Source organism: Scyliorhinus torazame, chromosome 16, assembly GCF_047496885.1.
Source record: "Scyliorhinus torazame isolate Kashiwa2021f chromosome 16, sScyTor2.1, whole genome shotgun sequence".
Lineage (NCBI taxonomy): Eukaryota > Metazoa > Chordata > Chondrichthyes > Carcharhiniformes > Scyliorhinidae > Scyliorhinus > Scyliorhinus torazame.
Window position 1 is genome coordinate 130,362,847 of NC_092722.1, and position 16,447 is coordinate 130,379,293.

The 16,447-nt window shown below is 46.1% G+C and overlaps 2 protein-coding genes and 1 long non-coding RNA gene across 6 annotated transcripts in view; 2 read left to right on the top strand and 1 right to left on the bottom strand.

The window, feature by feature from the left end:
* Nucleotides 1-767, top strand: part of rbp4 (retinol binding protein 4, plasma) — a 24,193-nt gene extending 23,426 nt beyond the window's left edge. For all 3 annotated transcript variants that reach the window (XM_072479060.1, XM_072479062.1, XM_072479061.1), the window contains exon 6: nucleotides 581-767. In XM_072479060.1, coding sequence (XP_072335161.1) covers nucleotides 581-594 — 14 coding nt within the window. In that variant the 3' untranslated portion in view covers nucleotides 595-767. The remainder of the gene's footprint in view (nucleotides 1-580) is intronic.
* The window catches only part of LOC140393071 (free fatty acid receptor 4-like), a 15,953-nt gene extending 1,923 nt beyond the window's left edge, over nucleotides 1-14,030 (bottom strand). Inside the window, exons 1-3 of one of the 2 annotated variants that reach the window (XM_072479059.1) lie at nucleotides 13,385-14,030; nucleotides 6,712-6,840; nucleotides 1,627-1,760 (exon numbers count right to left, since the gene is read on the bottom strand). In XM_072479059.1, the coding sequence (XP_072335160.1) occupies nucleotides 1,627-1,760; nucleotides 6,712-6,840; nucleotides 13,385-13,924 (803 nt within the window). In that variant the 5' untranslated portion in view covers nucleotides 13,925-14,030. Of the gene's footprint in view, nucleotides 1-782; nucleotides 1,761-6,711; nucleotides 6,841-13,384 lie in introns of those variants that run through there. The other variant, XM_072479058.1, reaches the window with a different exon arrangement.
* On the top strand, nucleotides 12,372-15,285 carry LOC140393073 (uncharacterized). The gene is made up of 3 exons (XR_011935481.1): nucleotides 12,372-12,772; nucleotides 12,869-13,094; nucleotides 13,365-15,285. It is a non-coding gene; the product is annotated as an uncharacterized lncRNA (long non-coding RNA).
* The last annotated feature ends 1,162 nt before the right edge of the window (nucleotides 15,286-16,447 follow it).

A 16,447-nucleotide genomic window follows, 5' to 3' on the forward strand; every position in this document is an offset into this window, starting at 1 on the left:
TATGTATATATTTATCATATATATTTATATTCTGTTATCACCTTTTCGTAATCTGAATTCCTATGTCCAGAATGTTAGTGGAAATCGCCAATCACTTGTAATGCTGCAACTACACCCAGTGGGGGCAGTGTGACTCAGCCTGTGCTGCAGAGAATAGCAAAATACTGCAGATGCTGAAAATCTGAAATGGAAGCAGAAAGTGTTGGGAAATACCCAGCAGATCTGGCAGCATCTGCGCAGAGAAACAAAGATAACATTTCAAGTTGATGAATGGACCTGAATCGTCAATTCTGTTTCTGCCTCCACTGCCAGACCTGCTGAGTATTTTCCCGCTTTCCGATTGTCTTTGTGTTGAACCGTTGTATTTGGCTTCACGCCTGCCAGAGTGAGTGGAGATGGTCGCACGGTGCTCTGTTAAATGCTTTTTGGATTTCCCTGTTTTGGTTTTGCACTTTCTTTTCATGCAGTGCTTAAATGCTTAATTTAAATGAATATTCACTGTTAACTGGAGCAATCCCTGCTTGTGGTAGCTGACTTTATGGCTACAGTGTCTGACTGCACCCTTTTCCTTCATGTGCAGGTGCGTGCCCTTAGATCCACTGGATTATGGTAACTTTGGCAAAGGAGGTGGCTGGGAATGTCCATCTGCAACACCGCACCAGGACCAGCTGTCATCACCTTGTGAATATATTTTTCTAAAGCTCGCATTTTAAATACAAGTGGATTTCCAGTCATGTATTACTCTTCCAATAAAGTTATGACAAACATTTGGGTATATACGTTCCTACAGTTTTAGTTGTTCGAGTCAATTTTATGGGTCTGGCCAATGATAGAAGTGAGAAAAAAAATGTTTAGCAAAAGAGCTTTATCATTTCTTTTTAAGTTGTCACATAATGAACGGGATTTTCTGGCGCTGTGGTTAAAGGGGGGGGGGGGCTGGAAGATGCGGCAAGCCATTCAAAAGTCCATTGACTTCGACGGGAGCGGAAAATTCCACCTCCTGTAATTATCAGGGTGGCAGAAGGTGAACCCCAATCCTTTTCATCCAGCAATCCTAGCTTCTCGTTCTTTAAGGAATTGTCAGATCTGGCGTTAATTAATCTGCATTACTCCTGCAGCAAGTGTGACACAAAGAACAACCTCCCTCTTTAGGTGTCAGATTTAACAAGAGCAAAGAGAGACCTAAAACCCCAAACATAATGCGTGCAACAGTTTGTGACTTTGGGATCCACGTGTCTATTATAATCCACCTGCTTCTCCCAACTCAATACATAATCAGAGTTCCTTGATCCAGTCAGGCAATTTACTCCATAATGATTCTTTTATATATTTTGCTGGTTGAAAATTTAGTCACAAATAACAGAAGGTGCAGGTTGTGACTCCCGAATTCTGACGTCGGTGTGTGCATGTTCTGTAGCTGTCTTGTCTCTGCTTTTAAAATGAAAGCAGCAAAGCAGATGTTGCCATTCGCCCCTAAATTGAGTGGCACCATATAAAATGGGATTCAGAGCCGAGTTGGTGAGTGTAAATGCACAGACCCAGAAAAATAAGGTGGAGGTGAGGAACAAGTCCCTTTTAAAGTTCTGTACTAGAAGCAGGAAGATAATCAGAGAAATGGGTGTCCACATGATAAAGAATGACGTCATGAGCATCAGGAGAGTCCGGAAGAGCCAATAATCCTGTTTGGAAACTCGAATTTGTCCTTGGTTTTCTGAGCTTGGCCGCCTGGCTTGCAATTTTTTCCGGGCAGCTTTGGTTATCTGTGTGTGGAAGAGATCATATCATTACACCGTCAAAAAAGGAAAGTGAAAACTTACACCCAATGTGTGATTCCAAACAGTGGACTGGATTCTCTGGGAGACTGAGGGTGGGTTTATCCGTCCCGCACGCCGTCGGGATTCTCCATTTTGCTGGCCGGTTGATGGGGTTTCCCATTCCATCGGGAAACCCCCATGCTGCCGGTAAAACAGAGAATCCCGACGGCGGAGAATTCAGCCCATTGTTCTCCTGCCGGAGCTGATTGGCTACTATTTCGAGCTGGCGCTGGGTGTGGTGCCCAGAATTTATGCATGGCGGGGATAGCAAGCCATTCTGTTGCGAATCATGCTAACGGGCCCCCATTTTGAGCAGCTGGCCCAATAATGAGATCTGACGGCTGGACCACTCCCCCCGCAACGCAGATCTGGTCCCTGCGCCCCTACCCCGACAAGTAGAAACATCCTCCCCGCGCCCCCCCCCATGGAAATTGCTGGGTCACTGCCCCCCCTAGAGACCCCCATTGGACACACCCACAACAGAGACCCCCCACGGTAGCATTGTAGAGAGCACAATTGCTTCACAGCACCAGGGTCCCAGGTTCGATTCCGGCTTGGGTCACTGTCTGTGCGGAGTCTGCACATCCTCCCCGTGTGTGCGTGGGTTTCCTCCGGGTGCTCCGGTTTCCTCCCACAGTCCAAAGATGTGCAGGTTAGGTGGATAGGCCATGCTAAATTGCCCATAGTGTCCAAAATTGCCCTTAGTGTTGAGTGGGGTTACTGGGTTATGGGGATAGGGTGGAGGTGTTGACCTTGGGTAGGGTGCTCTTTCCAAGAGCCGGTGCAGACTCGATGGGCCAATGGCCTCCTTCTGCACTGTAAATTCTATGATAATCTGTGATAGCAGAGATGAGCATTGTGGGAGGAGGGGGCAATCCGATGGACTTTTGGGTCCATTTTGTCCCATTTGCAGTCCCTCACTGGCAAGGGGAACGAACCTTGATACTGCTGCCAGCGGGGGACCGGAGCATCGGAAACTACACCGCTCCCGTTTTTTCCCTGCGGCTGTATTCTCTGCTACCGACAGTGGATAGCGGAGACGCCAGCCCACTATCTGTGTCTTCTCATTTAAATGGTATTATTAGCCCAAATACTGTTAATGCTAATGTCACATCACCAGGCCTTACAAATATGCCGCCACCTCACTGGGCATGTTTCATCCAGTTTTCCTCAAAGCACAGTCAATATTCTCAAAATCGGAGGAAACCAAAGTGTAGAATACATACGTGATCCTCACTTTTATCAGATTGCAGGAAGAGAATTGGATTGGACTTATTTCAGACCACACTTACGTTCCAGTAAGAACTTGTTGGCCAGGAGTAAAGTGACTGCAAATCCTTTTGCTTATGCTGATTCAAGCTGTTATAATGGAGCCGGTTCTGTAGAAATGCAAGGCCGGGGCTTCACTTGGCATAGGTTTTACCAATGTTCTCTACCTTTCACCTGTGCTGATTGCTCACTCAACAATAAGACATCAACTTCAACCCTGTCTTCTTCCAGCGTATACACGGGCACACAATTAGCAAAAGTTTTTTGAGCACAGCGATGGCACTGCCTGAGCTCACATTTATAACAATCAGCAGAGGAAGAACAGAAAGGTGATGATTTATTTTGGGCCGCTGACAATCTACTAATGACCTTCAAACCTCTTGTTCCGTTCCAAGCAGAAGGGGACTTTCAGCAAAACACACAGCGCTGCAGCGCCATTCGGAAAGGTGGCCGCTGTGGTGGGAATCACACCCTTGGTAGCTCTAAATTTGCTGATAGGCTCACAAAGTTTGAATGGGCCTATCAGCAGGCAATACAGAACAACATCTGGCTCTGATTAGTGGACTCCCCTTTGGAGCGGGAAACAGTTTGCCAGGCGTTGAGAGGTGGTGGAGATTTAAGTTAGTTCGGACACAGATCTCCTGAATGGGTATGAAGGTTCTGAACTTTCATTGAGTAAAGGTGCAAAGCAGCAGCCAGGTTTCTGGATTCGGTCTGGAGGGCAGCCTGAGGCAAAATGAGGTCACCAGCCAAACATCGGGATGTGAGCCTGCAAAGTCTTCAGCGAGACGAGGAGGAGGCATTGCCCAACGACCATCGAGGGGAGTAGCAGGGCGACTCGACCTCCAAGCCAGGGAAGAGGAGGAGGATGGCCTACCAACCAACCAAAAAGAACAGAGGCCACCAAGCCAGATAGCCAGCAGCATAAGCCAGGCAGCTAGGAACACACACGGCGGTCGGGGCTCGAGACACAGCCACCTGAATGAGAGGCGAGGGGTGAGCAGAGCGGCAGTCAGGAGGTGCGAAGAACAGACAAGCACTGGAGTTGTGTCTCGGGGAATCAGGGAGCAGCGACAAGCGGGGGCAGGGTGACTCAATTAGAACCAGAGGGACAGCAGGGCTGAGAGTCAAAGGGCTGGGCTGGGCTGGGCAGAAACCGGACCGGGTGGCAAGGGTGAGAGAGAGGGGAGGCCAGGCCAGATAGTCAGCAGCAGCAGCCAGCCAGGAGCACACACTTGTCGCGACTTTAGGCACAGCCACCAGAACCGAAAGGTGAGCAGAGCAGCATTCGGGAGGTGCGAAGAAGTTCGGGAAAGCACCAGCATCATGTCTTGGGGACTCTAGGAGCAGCGGCCAGTGGGAGTGGGATGACCAGAGCCAGAGGGCTGAGACTGAGAGGGCTGGGCAACAGCCAACATCTTTCTACTTGTTGTTTTTGCATGTTGAATTTGGTGTCAGTCATTTCTCTGTGATGTCTTTTATGGTACCCGGCTTGCCTTGACCATCACAGCTTTCCCAAAAAATTATTGCCAGCAGCCAGTTAATCTGATAAAATTTTGGTAGTGAACTCTGGCACAGCCTCACATCGATTGTTTTCACAATTTCTGAAAAAGTAATTGTGGGTGGGGTTCAACAGCATTGGGGCGGGGTTCACAGCATTGGGGCAGGACTCAATGTCATTGGGGCAGGGCTCACAGCATTGGGGCAGGACTCAATGTCATTGGGGCAGGGCTCAACGTCATTGGGGCAGGGCTCAACGTCATTGGGGCGAGGCTTAATGTCATTGGAGCGGGGCTCAACGTCATTGGGGCAGGGCTCAATGTCATTGGAGCGGGGCTCAACGTCATTGGGGCAGGACTCAACGACATTGGGGCGAGGCTTAATGTCATTGGAGCGGGGCTCAACGTCATTGGGGCAGGGCTCAATGTCATTGGAGCGGGGCTCAACGTCATTGGGGCAGGACTCAACGACATTGGGGTGGGGCTCAACGTCATTGGGGCTGGGCTCAATGTCATTGGGTTGGGGCTCAATGTCATTGGGGCAGGGCTCAACATCATTGGAGTGAGGCTCAATGTCATTGGGACAGGGCTCAAGATCATTGGAGCGGGGCTCAACGTCATTGGGACAGGGCTCAAGATCATTGGAGCGGGGCTAAACGTCATTGGGGCAGGGCGCAACAGCATTGTGGGTGGGGCTCAAGATCATTGGGGCAGGGCTCAAAATCATTGACCTGGAGCTCAACATCATTGGGGTGGGGCTCAATGTCATTGGGGTGGGGCTCAACGTCATTGAGGTGGGGCTCAACGTTATTGGGGTGGGGCTCAACGTCATTGGGGTGGGGCTCAACATCATTGGGGTGGGGCTCAACGTCATTGGGGCGGGACTCAATGTCATTGGGGTGGGGCTCAACATTATTGGGACAGGGCTCAACGTCATTGGGGCAGGACTCAACGTCATTGGGGTGAGGCTCAACGTCATTGGGGTGGGGCTCAACGTCATTGGGGTGGGGCTCAACATCATTGGGGCAGGGCTCAATGTCATTGGGACAGGGCTCAATGTCATTGGGGGTGGGGCTCAACTTCATTGGGGCAGGGCTCAACATCATTGGGGCAGGACTCAATGTCATTAGGGGTGGGGCTCAACGTCATTGGGGGTGGAGCTCAATGTCATTGGAACAGGCTAAATGTCATTGGGGCGGGGCTCAATGTCATTGGGGCGGGGCTCAATGTCAGTGGGGTAGGACACAATGTCATTGGGACAGGGCTCAATGTCATTGGGGCGGGGCTCAATGTCAGTGGGGTAGTACACAATGTAATTGGGACAGGGCTCAATGTCATTGGGGCAGGGCTAAATGTCATTGGGGCAGGGCTAAATGTCATTGGGGTAGGACTCAATGTCATTGGGGCAGGGCTCAACGTCATTGGGGCAGGGCTCAACGTCATTGGGGCAGGGCTCAACGTCATTGGGGCAGGGCTCAACGTCATTGGGGCAGGGCTCAACGTCATTGGGGCAGGGCTCAACGTCATTGGGGCAGGGCTCAACGTCATTGGGGTAGGGCTCAATGTCATTGGGGCAGGGCTAAATGTCATTGGGAGTAGGACTCAATGTCATTGGGGCAGGGCTCAACGTCATTGGGGTCGGACTCAATGTCATTGGGGCAGGGCTCAACGTCATTGGGGTCGGACTCAATGTCATTGGGGCAAGGCTCAATGTCATTGGGATAGGGCTCAACGTCATTGGGGTCGGACTTAATGTCATTGGGGCAAGGCTCAATGTCATCGGGGCAGGGCTCAACGTCATTGGGGTCGGACTCAACATCATTGAGGTGAGGCTCAATGTCATTGGGGCGGGGCTCAACATCATTGAGGTGGGGCTCAATGTTATTGGGACAGGGCTCAACATCATTGGGGGTGGAGCTCAGCTCCATTGGGGCGGGCCATGTCCGGGGGGGGGGGGGGGTGCAGCATGTGGAGCCCCCGCAAAGAGGGAAAACGCAGGGCCCCCAAAAGTGTAAGTCCGTCTCTGGATTCTACTTCACAGCTAAATTCTAAAATATCATATATTTCTATTTCTTGACTTCTAAGCTCATAAAGAAATTGACTAAGTCACTTGAATGAATAGCAGACACCTTTAATATCTTTGTGTAACTGATGACAATGATTAATCCTGGAATGGTGAAGTTGAACAGGCCGTAGGACAAATCCCAGATGATCTCTTGTGCAGTATTTGGCCACACCAGTGTGCAAATCTGATGTTCCTGTTTAAACATCAAAAACAATACATTACTTGCAAAGTGGATTTATTCCACTAACATTGATGAACCTTAAGATAGACAATGATGAAAAATATTAATATCAAGACTTTTGCTGGTGCTCTGCGTCTATGAGAAGACAAACACCTCAGCCTGCGTAAAACAATAATGACTCTATTGTGTGCAGGGAAGTATATTCAATACTTGTAGATCACTCGTAGTGTTACTAATGGATAATCCCAATACGCACAATTTCTGCTACTTCTTACAGCGTGAGCTTGACAATGATCTGCTCTCATTGTAATGCAGTCAATTTACTGAAATAATTCACTAATGAATAAATATGAAAGATTACCAATACCAAAATATATAGACCGTACTGATATGACACCTATAGCACTATCTCATACTTTATAAAATGTATTTTAAAAAACTAGCTACACTTCAGCTCCTCGTTCACCAATCTTATTTTATTTACATTGTAAGATTTATATATCTGCCGCATCTCGTACATGGGATTTGAAGTATTTGTTTAAAAATTAAATACCTTGATTTAAGTCCTCATTATTTCCTCCTTATTCGCCATTAGTATTTTTCTCAATTATTTACATGATAAGTCATTTCTCCCCCTTCATTGGGAGGATTTGCAATTCTTTTTGAAACTCACTGCTGGGGGTTTCTTCAAGGCGTCTTTACCAATAGCCAGTACCATAATCTGGCTGACTAACTGAATGCAGCCTGAACTCAGCATCGAGCAGCAATGAATGTGTCGCCACAACAAATCTCAGTCCTTTCAGTGACATGAGGCGCCTTGACCAACAGCAAACAAGACGGACACTTAAAGGCCACCAAGAAAATGGTTTGAACAATTTGGTTGGTAGGTTTTGTGGTACTTACCCGTTGTGAGTGGCAACATTTGAAAATAAAACAATTTGCTGGTTTGCTTTATGCTGCTGGCTTTTAGTGTTTCTTCTTTGTCCAATTAATCAAAGTGATTTTTAAAAAATCTCTTCACATTCAGCCAATGAGAGATTTGAGCCAATGAATATAGGTAACAAAATTGACAATGACTATTGGAGCCTATTTATATCCTTCGGATATTTTGAGGTTTAACACTTTTAAACACGTGTGATGCTACATGCAGGTATTAATGTAACATTTAAAATTATATAGCTATTCCATATAAAGCACAAAGAAATATATATGAATAGCATATGTAAACTAAAGAGTTTACATTTAAGCTAACGTTCATCAAACCCCTGTTACTAATAACGGGGGAAAAAGTGACATTTTGTTGAAGCTTCTCAGCTTGCACTCCTCAGGACAATTGACAGGGTGATGTTTATTTCTAATTGAAAGCAGTAAGAAGTCTCCAGGTTAAAGTCCAACAGGATTGTTTCAAATCACTAGCTTTCGGAGCACTTCTCCTTCCTCAGGTGAATGAAGAGGTAGGTTCCAGAAACATTTATATAGACAAAGTCAAAGATGCAAGACGATACTTTGAATGCGAGCATTAGCAGGTAATTAAGTCTTTACAGAGCCAGACAGAGGGGTAACCCCAGGTTAATGAGGTGTGAGTTGTCTCAAGCCAGGACAGTTGGTAGGATTTTGCAAGCACAAGCCAGATGATGGGGGGTGAATGTAATGCGACATGAATCCAAGGTCCCGGTTGAGGCCGTACTCATGTGAGCGGAACTTGGCTGTAAGTTTCTGCAAGGCGATTCTGCGTTGTCGCAGAAAATATCTGAAAAATAAATGTGCTACTATTTTGCTATAGCCAACATAAGACCATAACATAAGACCACAAGATATAGGAGCAGAATTAGGCCATTCAGCCCATCAAGTCTGCTCTGCCATTTGATCATGGCTGATATGTTTCTCATCCCCATTCTCCTGCCTTCTCCCCATAATTCCTGATCCCCTTATTATTCAATAAATCCCCAAATTAATCAAGATAAGACCAGAAGAACATAAATGGGGGACAACCAATTGCTCCTCAATTAATTCTCAATGGCCTCCTTCACATCATAAGCTTCAACTTAAGACTTGGTTCTGAAAAAGGTTGGGTAGGTGCTCAGGAACAATGTTTTATATTTTATGTAGCGAGGGTGAGACTGCCGTGGTCCCACAGAAATGTAATATCTGGCATATTGCATCATGTCAGTCTGTAATAACATGATAGGCATGCAGGCTCTGAAATCAGCAGCCCACCCATCATTTTGAAATTGATCGTTGAGAGTTGTTTAAACCAGTTAACAGTCCAATTGACAGCAACAATGCATTCCCGAAGCGGTAATAAGGTGGGTGCATATAAAACACACCTGGTGGGAAGCTTGGTGTTTCAGGTTCTCCTGAAAGGGCAGATGTAAAGGCTGGAGGTGAGTCAATGCCAACTTTTAAAAATGTATTCTCTGGTGGGATGTGGTGTCACTGGCATGGGCAGCATTTGTTAACCATCCCTAACTGCCCTTGAACTGAGAGGCTTGCTGTGGCCGTTTCAGAGGACAGTGATGTCTGGAGTTATATGTAGGCCAGACTAGGTAAGGGCGGCAGTTTTCTTCCCAAACAGACAGGAGATGCTGCTGACAATTATTTATTTAGGAAATCCTCATAAACCTGTAAGTAAAGTAAAGGGCTATCATTCAGTGGAATGTCCATAAATGTGTTGATCCTGTCATTTTTCATCACTGCACCATTTGTGCTGAGAAATGATGTTCTCTATGGGTGTTGTATAATCTTTGAGAGATATATCTTCCAGTAAGAAGGCAGGAGCAATGTGATTTGGATGAAAGTGGCCGAGCTGCTGAGAACGAGGAGCTGTGGATGGGAGGCAGCGGGCACTGTGACATCGGTGAAGGCTGTACCCCTCCAATTGCGTTTAGAGGGTGCAAATGTCATTGTTTCAACTTACATTCTCAACCCTGACTTCACCTTTCACAAGTCACTGTCACATATTTACATGACATGCTTGTTCCTGAGATGGCCTCCAATTGTGTGGGTGGCCTGTGGCATTCAAAGTCACGGTGTTGCTGAAACCTCTCACCTCTGGGGTCATTTCAGGCTTCTTGCGATCACCCAAGTCGGATCAGCCAGCCTGCAGCTCATTGCCACATAAAGGTTTTCACAGATGTCATGGCTCTCCAAACTCATCAATCCATTTCCTTCACTATAAGCAATAGTCAATGGGAAGAGACAGAGGTTTTGCAGCCATGGCTGGATTCCCAAGGCTGCAAGGGATCATTGATTGTACCAGGTAGCAATCAAGGCATTACCAGGGCAGCCAGAGCATTTATAAACCCCAAGGGGTACCACTCCATCAATGTATAAATAGTGCACAGCCACCAACAATGAATCATGCAGCTTTGTGCAAGGTTCCTGGGGAACAGCCAAGACGTGTATATCCTCAGGCACTCCCAGGTGCCAGGGATGTTCACAGGTCTGAACGTCTCGGTTGGGTGGCTGCTTGGTGTTAAAGGTTATTCCCTGCAGGATGTGGCTAATGACTCCTGTTCAAAGTGGTCTACTGGTCTGCTCAAGCTGAGATTCAGATGCCTCCACAGGTCAGGTGGATCTCTGCAAAATGCACCAGCCAGAGTATTTGTGTCAGTCTGCTGTGCACTGCACGACCTGAGAATTCAGAGAAGGGAGGCAGCCGGTCCTCAATGAGGAGTCATGAGGAAGAGGAGGGTGAGACACAGCAGGCACATGTTCAAATATCTCCCAGGGAGGGGATTGATGGCTGTGAGACATGGATAGCTCTCATCATGAGGCCATTCCATTAGATTGCTTTGGGACTCCAGGACTTCAGGATCATGCCCAGTGGTTACTTCTTCGTGCTCCTCCATTACATAAAAAGCAATCCCTCATCTGAACAATGTCAAGCAGCCAAACAATGCCCAATATCAGGGCAGACATAATCGCATAATCAAGCAAAACCATCAATTCATTCCTTCTCTATTCATACAAACACAGATTTAATAAATAGATGCAGCCAGGTAAAATGTGAATAACACCGACCATTTGTAAAGACAAAAAAGCAGGAAAATGTGAAAATCTCACAAATGATGCAGACACCCGTGCATCCCATTTGTGACTAATGTGGGGTGTTCTTGAATCTTTGCCCGGTACTACAGCATGGTGTTTCCCCTCACTGCCAGATGTGCTGAGAGACGAAAGTGTTGGACTGCGGGTCAGAACATATGTTCACTATCATTTAAGTGGCTCAGGCTTTAGCCCTCCATGACAGTTACAAGTCTGTCCATGGAGGAAGTCATGTGGCCTGCAGAGTGGGTGATCGCAGTACTCATGGCCTGCAAGGACTCCTCGAAAGTCCATGCCAGTGCACACAACGCCTCTAGTATCTCTGACACATCTCCATGAACCTCACAGTCAACATCCTAACAGATGACTCCGGAGGCTCATCATCAGACTGGGACTCAGCATCTTGGTCACCTCCAACACTCCTCTGACTGCCAGAGGCTTTCTCCATCTTTGTCTCCAGTAGCGGCACACAGGAATGTGATGTTCTTCCACAGGTTTGTGTACCCATTACAGCCAAGGCTTGCATACCTCCAGCGGCATCTGTATCTGTGCTGGCGGCATGGTAGCCAGTGGGTTAGCACAGTTATATCACAGCTCCAGGGTCCCACATTCGATTCCTGGTTTGGGTCACTGTCTGTGCAGAATCTGCACGTTCTCCCCGTGTCTCTGTGGGTTTCCTCCCAAAGTTTAAAGATGTGCAGGTAGGTAGATTGGCCATGCTAAATTGCCCTTAATGTCCAAACAGAAAAGTTAGGTGGGGTTACTGGGTTAGGGTGGAGGTGTGGGCTTGGGTAGGGTGCTCTTTCCGGTGCCGGTGCAGACTTGATGGGCCGAATGGTCTCCTTCTGCACTGTAAATTCTATGAAGCAACTTGATCAATGGGTATAGGACAAATGGATAGTTTGGACAGAAAGGCTGGTCAAGCAGAGATGGCAGAGGCTGGGAGCTTTGGGTGAAGCTCTGTTCCTAAGTCTCACCTCTTGAAACTGTTTTCAGTCGTCACCACTACTTTCTTTAAAAAGACCCAACCCTTCGTATGCCCAATGGCCTCGATTGAGCTTCGGCAATTCCAGAATTATTAATGGTGCGGATTCCGCAGTGACCCATAGTAACCGGGCTTTTATTTATGTCCATGCATGTAAATTCTTTGACAAAGGGTCATCTGGACTCGAAACGTTAGCTCTTTTCTCTCCCTACAGATGCTGCCAGATCTGCTGAGATTTTCCAGCATTTTCTCTTTGGTTTCATGTAAATATTTCACCTCTTTCAACATGAGAAAACACTTCAAAATAATCTGTATTCAAGATTCAATAAAATGTGGGATATTGTGAATTTTTAGTATGGCCCTGATCTTTGAACAATATTATAAAACCATGGATGACTAAAAAAAAACTTTTGGATTTTGCATGTGTCAAACCAAGTGACCGTCTCAGGACCAATCGCACAGGAGCATGCTGCCCCGCCCAATAGGGAGAAAGTGCTCGGCCCTGGGAACTGTGGCAGTGTGGACCCTGGAGCTGGAGAGTCAAGCTCTAACCAGCATTGCTGTTTCCCCATATATAGTTTGCCTACTGTTAATAAACCCTCTTTGTTGTTACTGGAAGTCTCCAGTGTATTGTCTGGAGCCACCACATGAGTAATTTAATTCAAATATGCCAAACAATTCACAGATTGAGTGGTTACATAATAGATCACTGAGGTGAAAAAGACTATGGTCCCTCCGTTTCCCCGCTTCCCGCTCTATGTGGGATAGTGAAGTGATTGTTTCTACAGAAGGGACAGGAGGCGTGTGAAACGTGACTCAGTCATGTCCGTCTTTCCCATCCGGAGGCTGATGGCTAGAAATTCAAACAGGCGTTGGAAGTAAACATCAATTCACTGAATGAAGAGAAAACAGGTTCATGGAATTTTCACACCAGTGTGATCTTTCCCTCTTTTTTAAAAATGTGGATAGGCCTTAACGTATTTCTGAAATTTTCTGTTTCTATTACAGATGTGCAGAATTTGGAATATTGGAGCTTTCTATAATCAATGGTTTTCTGTTTCCACGGAAAAATAGACAGAATTCAAAACACCAGTAACAATTCTGGGATCCAATACAATAAAAACGCAGTTGCCCTGGTAACAGCCACTGGTTTGGATCCCCGTTCCAGACACAGATAAGCTCATGGAGCATTTCTGCTCGAAAGGTCAGCAGTTCCCGTCACGCACAATTACAGGTAATAAAATGTTTGGGATTGCGGAATTCAACGATTTACACAGTTTAAAAAAAAATGTAGAGACTTAATCAAAATTTAGAGTTTACTTCAGGAAATGAAAGAGCTTCAAAGTGACCAAGTAATGGACAGGTCAGGATTGGTCCACTTGACACTTTCAGGCAGCAGAAGTAAATATTTCTGTGTCTATGTAGAGGTTTTCTAAAAGTCTGGAGAGGGGGGTAAGAAAATACGTTTAAATCCACTGGTTAAATGTTGCTTCATGTTTGACAGATTCATTGGGGCGGTCTTACCTGGTCTTTAAAATGAATGGTCATCACCTGAAAGTGGATGCACAGAGGTAGAGACGTCAGGGCGGAGAACATCCAAATGGTCAGCACGACTGCTGTCACCGACTTGCAATGTAGCGGAGCTTTTAAGCGCATTTGGAGAATGGAGATGGACCGCTCGATGCTAATGGCAGCTAGAGTGATAATGGTCACACCGCCACTCATGGCCATAACATAGAAAAGAGCGTGGCACACAATGGCTCCTAGGGTCCACGATTCAGTCCAGCGGACGGTGAGGATGACCGGAATGACCCCCACAAACACAATGTCAGCGAGGAAGAGATTCAGCACCAAACACTGGAAATTGACGAGTTTCTTGCCCTTTATAACGAACCCAGTCATGCAGGCATTGGTCATCAAGGAGACCAGGAAAACCAGCACAAGTATCGCTGTCTCCACGCTGACTGCCAGCAGATGGTCGGGGGAGCGGAATTCGGAAAAATAGGTGAAAAAGGACTCGTTCGCCTCAAAGCCTCTAGGTGCAGGAAACAACTCCAGTCCCATCCTGGGCCTGAAATATGCACTGCGCTGTGCCTGTGAACTATTCTAGAAGTGAAACCAGCAAATATTGCCTCGAAAATGACAAAGTTCTTCAGGCGCTTCCTGAAGTCAGATCAGAAGAGCTGCTCCTTCGATTGAAATCAGGACATTTTCAACTGAAAATCTACTGGCTGTTCCGTCGCTCATAAAACATTATCAGCCAAATTCCCAAGCTGGGTTTTTAACGGGTAATATTTAATATGCCAGTGCTTAGGATGTTGCTTTAATGCTAATACCCAATTAGGAAGTAAAGTTGAAATAATCATAAATTGACTTGACAAACATTGAGTAATCTATTAGTCATATTAATTAAGGATTCTGATCCCTGATTGATAAAGAAAATGCCTTTTTCAGGCTCTTATCCATTTAACGAGAGCTGCCCAGTAAAAATTGAAGAATGATAAAACCCCTACAGAACCTACTTTTACTATAGTCAAAACCTAAAAACAGTTCATAAACCATGAATAAATGTCACAGCATTAACATTTAGAATACATTCCAATATATAAAGACATCCTTCAAGTCCTTCCTGGCTTGTTATATCTGTATTAGTCCTCTTATTACATTTATTAACTCCCTCTGTTGGAGATTAGCCCTTATATGGTAGACTTGTTTTTTTTGTGTGTGTTCTTTATAATGTTCCACTGGGGTAATAAATAGTCATTATTGAGATGCTGAATCAATAGTCAGTCTGTCAATCATAAACATTTCTAGAAGTTCTAGGCATGGGAGGTGCAGCCTCAAGATTGACCTTCTTCAGCTAATTATGTTTGCTTATGGGCCCAGTTCTAACAGGGTTACAGGCCTCACCCGGAAAACATTGGTCGAATCATTCAAACATAGAAAGTGCTATTGTACAGGTTAGGTTACTTTTTGATGTCATTGTTCTGTTATGCTATTTCAACCAATAATAACTACTCATCATTGTGAGGAATTAAGGATGTCAGCCCTAGTGATTTGATTCATTCCGTTTCTCCTTCCTTTTCATAGAATCCCTACAGTGTGGAAGAAGGCCATTTGGCTCATCGAGTCTGCCCCAACCCTCTGAAAGAGCATCCTTAGGCCCACTCGCCCGCCCTATCCCCGTAACCCCACTTAACATGCACATCTTGGGATTATGGGAGGAAACCAGAGCACCCAGAGGAAACCCATGCCGACATGGGGAGAATGTGCAGACAGGCATCCAAGGCTGGAATTAAACCCAGGTTCCTGGTTCTGTGAGGCAGCAGTGCTAACCATTGTGTAACAGCGCCACCCTTTTATTAGCAGGTTTTGCACAGTGTATGTTTAGTTTGTAGTTTTAATAAACTCTGAGTAGTTATTTATTCCTCTCATTTTATTTCTAATGCCCCATTTCCAAACGTTGCTTTATGAATGACTCTAAAACCATATATTGGCTCAGTGATCCATATACAACACCTTCATTTTGAGCCAAGTTAACAACTGATATTTGATTTTAAATCCCAACAACTGGATTTTGGGAAAGTAAACAAATAGTTCCGTGTGAGGGGAGGGATGAAAATAAACCTAGTAATGAAATTCATTGGTTTGTCTTTCTCATGCAAATTTAATGGAATGTTATCCCAAAATATTGACATCAAATCTCTGAACCTCTTGCTCTTCTATGGCAAGAGAAAATGATATGTACTCAGCTCTCTTGGAATACAGAGCTTCTGTAACCTCCCTTTTGAAACAGACAGCAAACTGGGAGGTGCTATCAGTATTGTTAACTCTAGAAGGTACCGATGCACAGAACTTCATTAACACAGTCACCTGTACAGCCACTATAATGCTGTGCCGGCCCTGTTCTGAAATTGAAATTGTTCCTGCAGATTTTGCTGAAAGTCTGTCTGTCCTCCTGAAGCACCAGCACACTATTCCTCACTGAGATTACAGTGGGAGGATTGCTCTCTGAACACCCACGCCAGGTATGGCCTCCTGCTGAAAGCCCTTCTCCCCAGCAGCTTGTCGGTGCTGCCTCTACTCATTCTAGTCACAGGGAAATGCATACCAGATATTGTTGTGCAGATCCTTGAAGTCAGGGCAAAGTCCTTGAGCAAGTGCTTAGGACAGCACGGTAGCACAGTGGCTAGCACAATTGCTTCACAGCTCCAGGGTCCCAGGTTCGATTTCCGGCTTGGGTCATTGTGTGCGGAGTCTGCACATTCTCCCCGTGTGTGCGTGGGTTTCCACCGGGTGCTCCGGTTTCCTCCCAGTCCAAAGATGTGCAGGTTAGGTGGATTGGCCGTGCTAAATTGCCCTTAGTGTCCAAAATTGCCCTTAGTGTTGGGTGGGGTTGCTGGGTTATGGGGATAGGGGTGGAGGTGTGGGCTTAGGTAGGGTGCTCTTTCCAAGAGCCGGTGCAGACTCGATGGGCCAAATGGCCTCCTTCTGCACTGTAAATTCTATGATTCTATGAACTCTCCATAGACTTCAGCAACTTTGAACAACTCTAGAAACCACTAAACACCTCGAAGATCGCAGTAA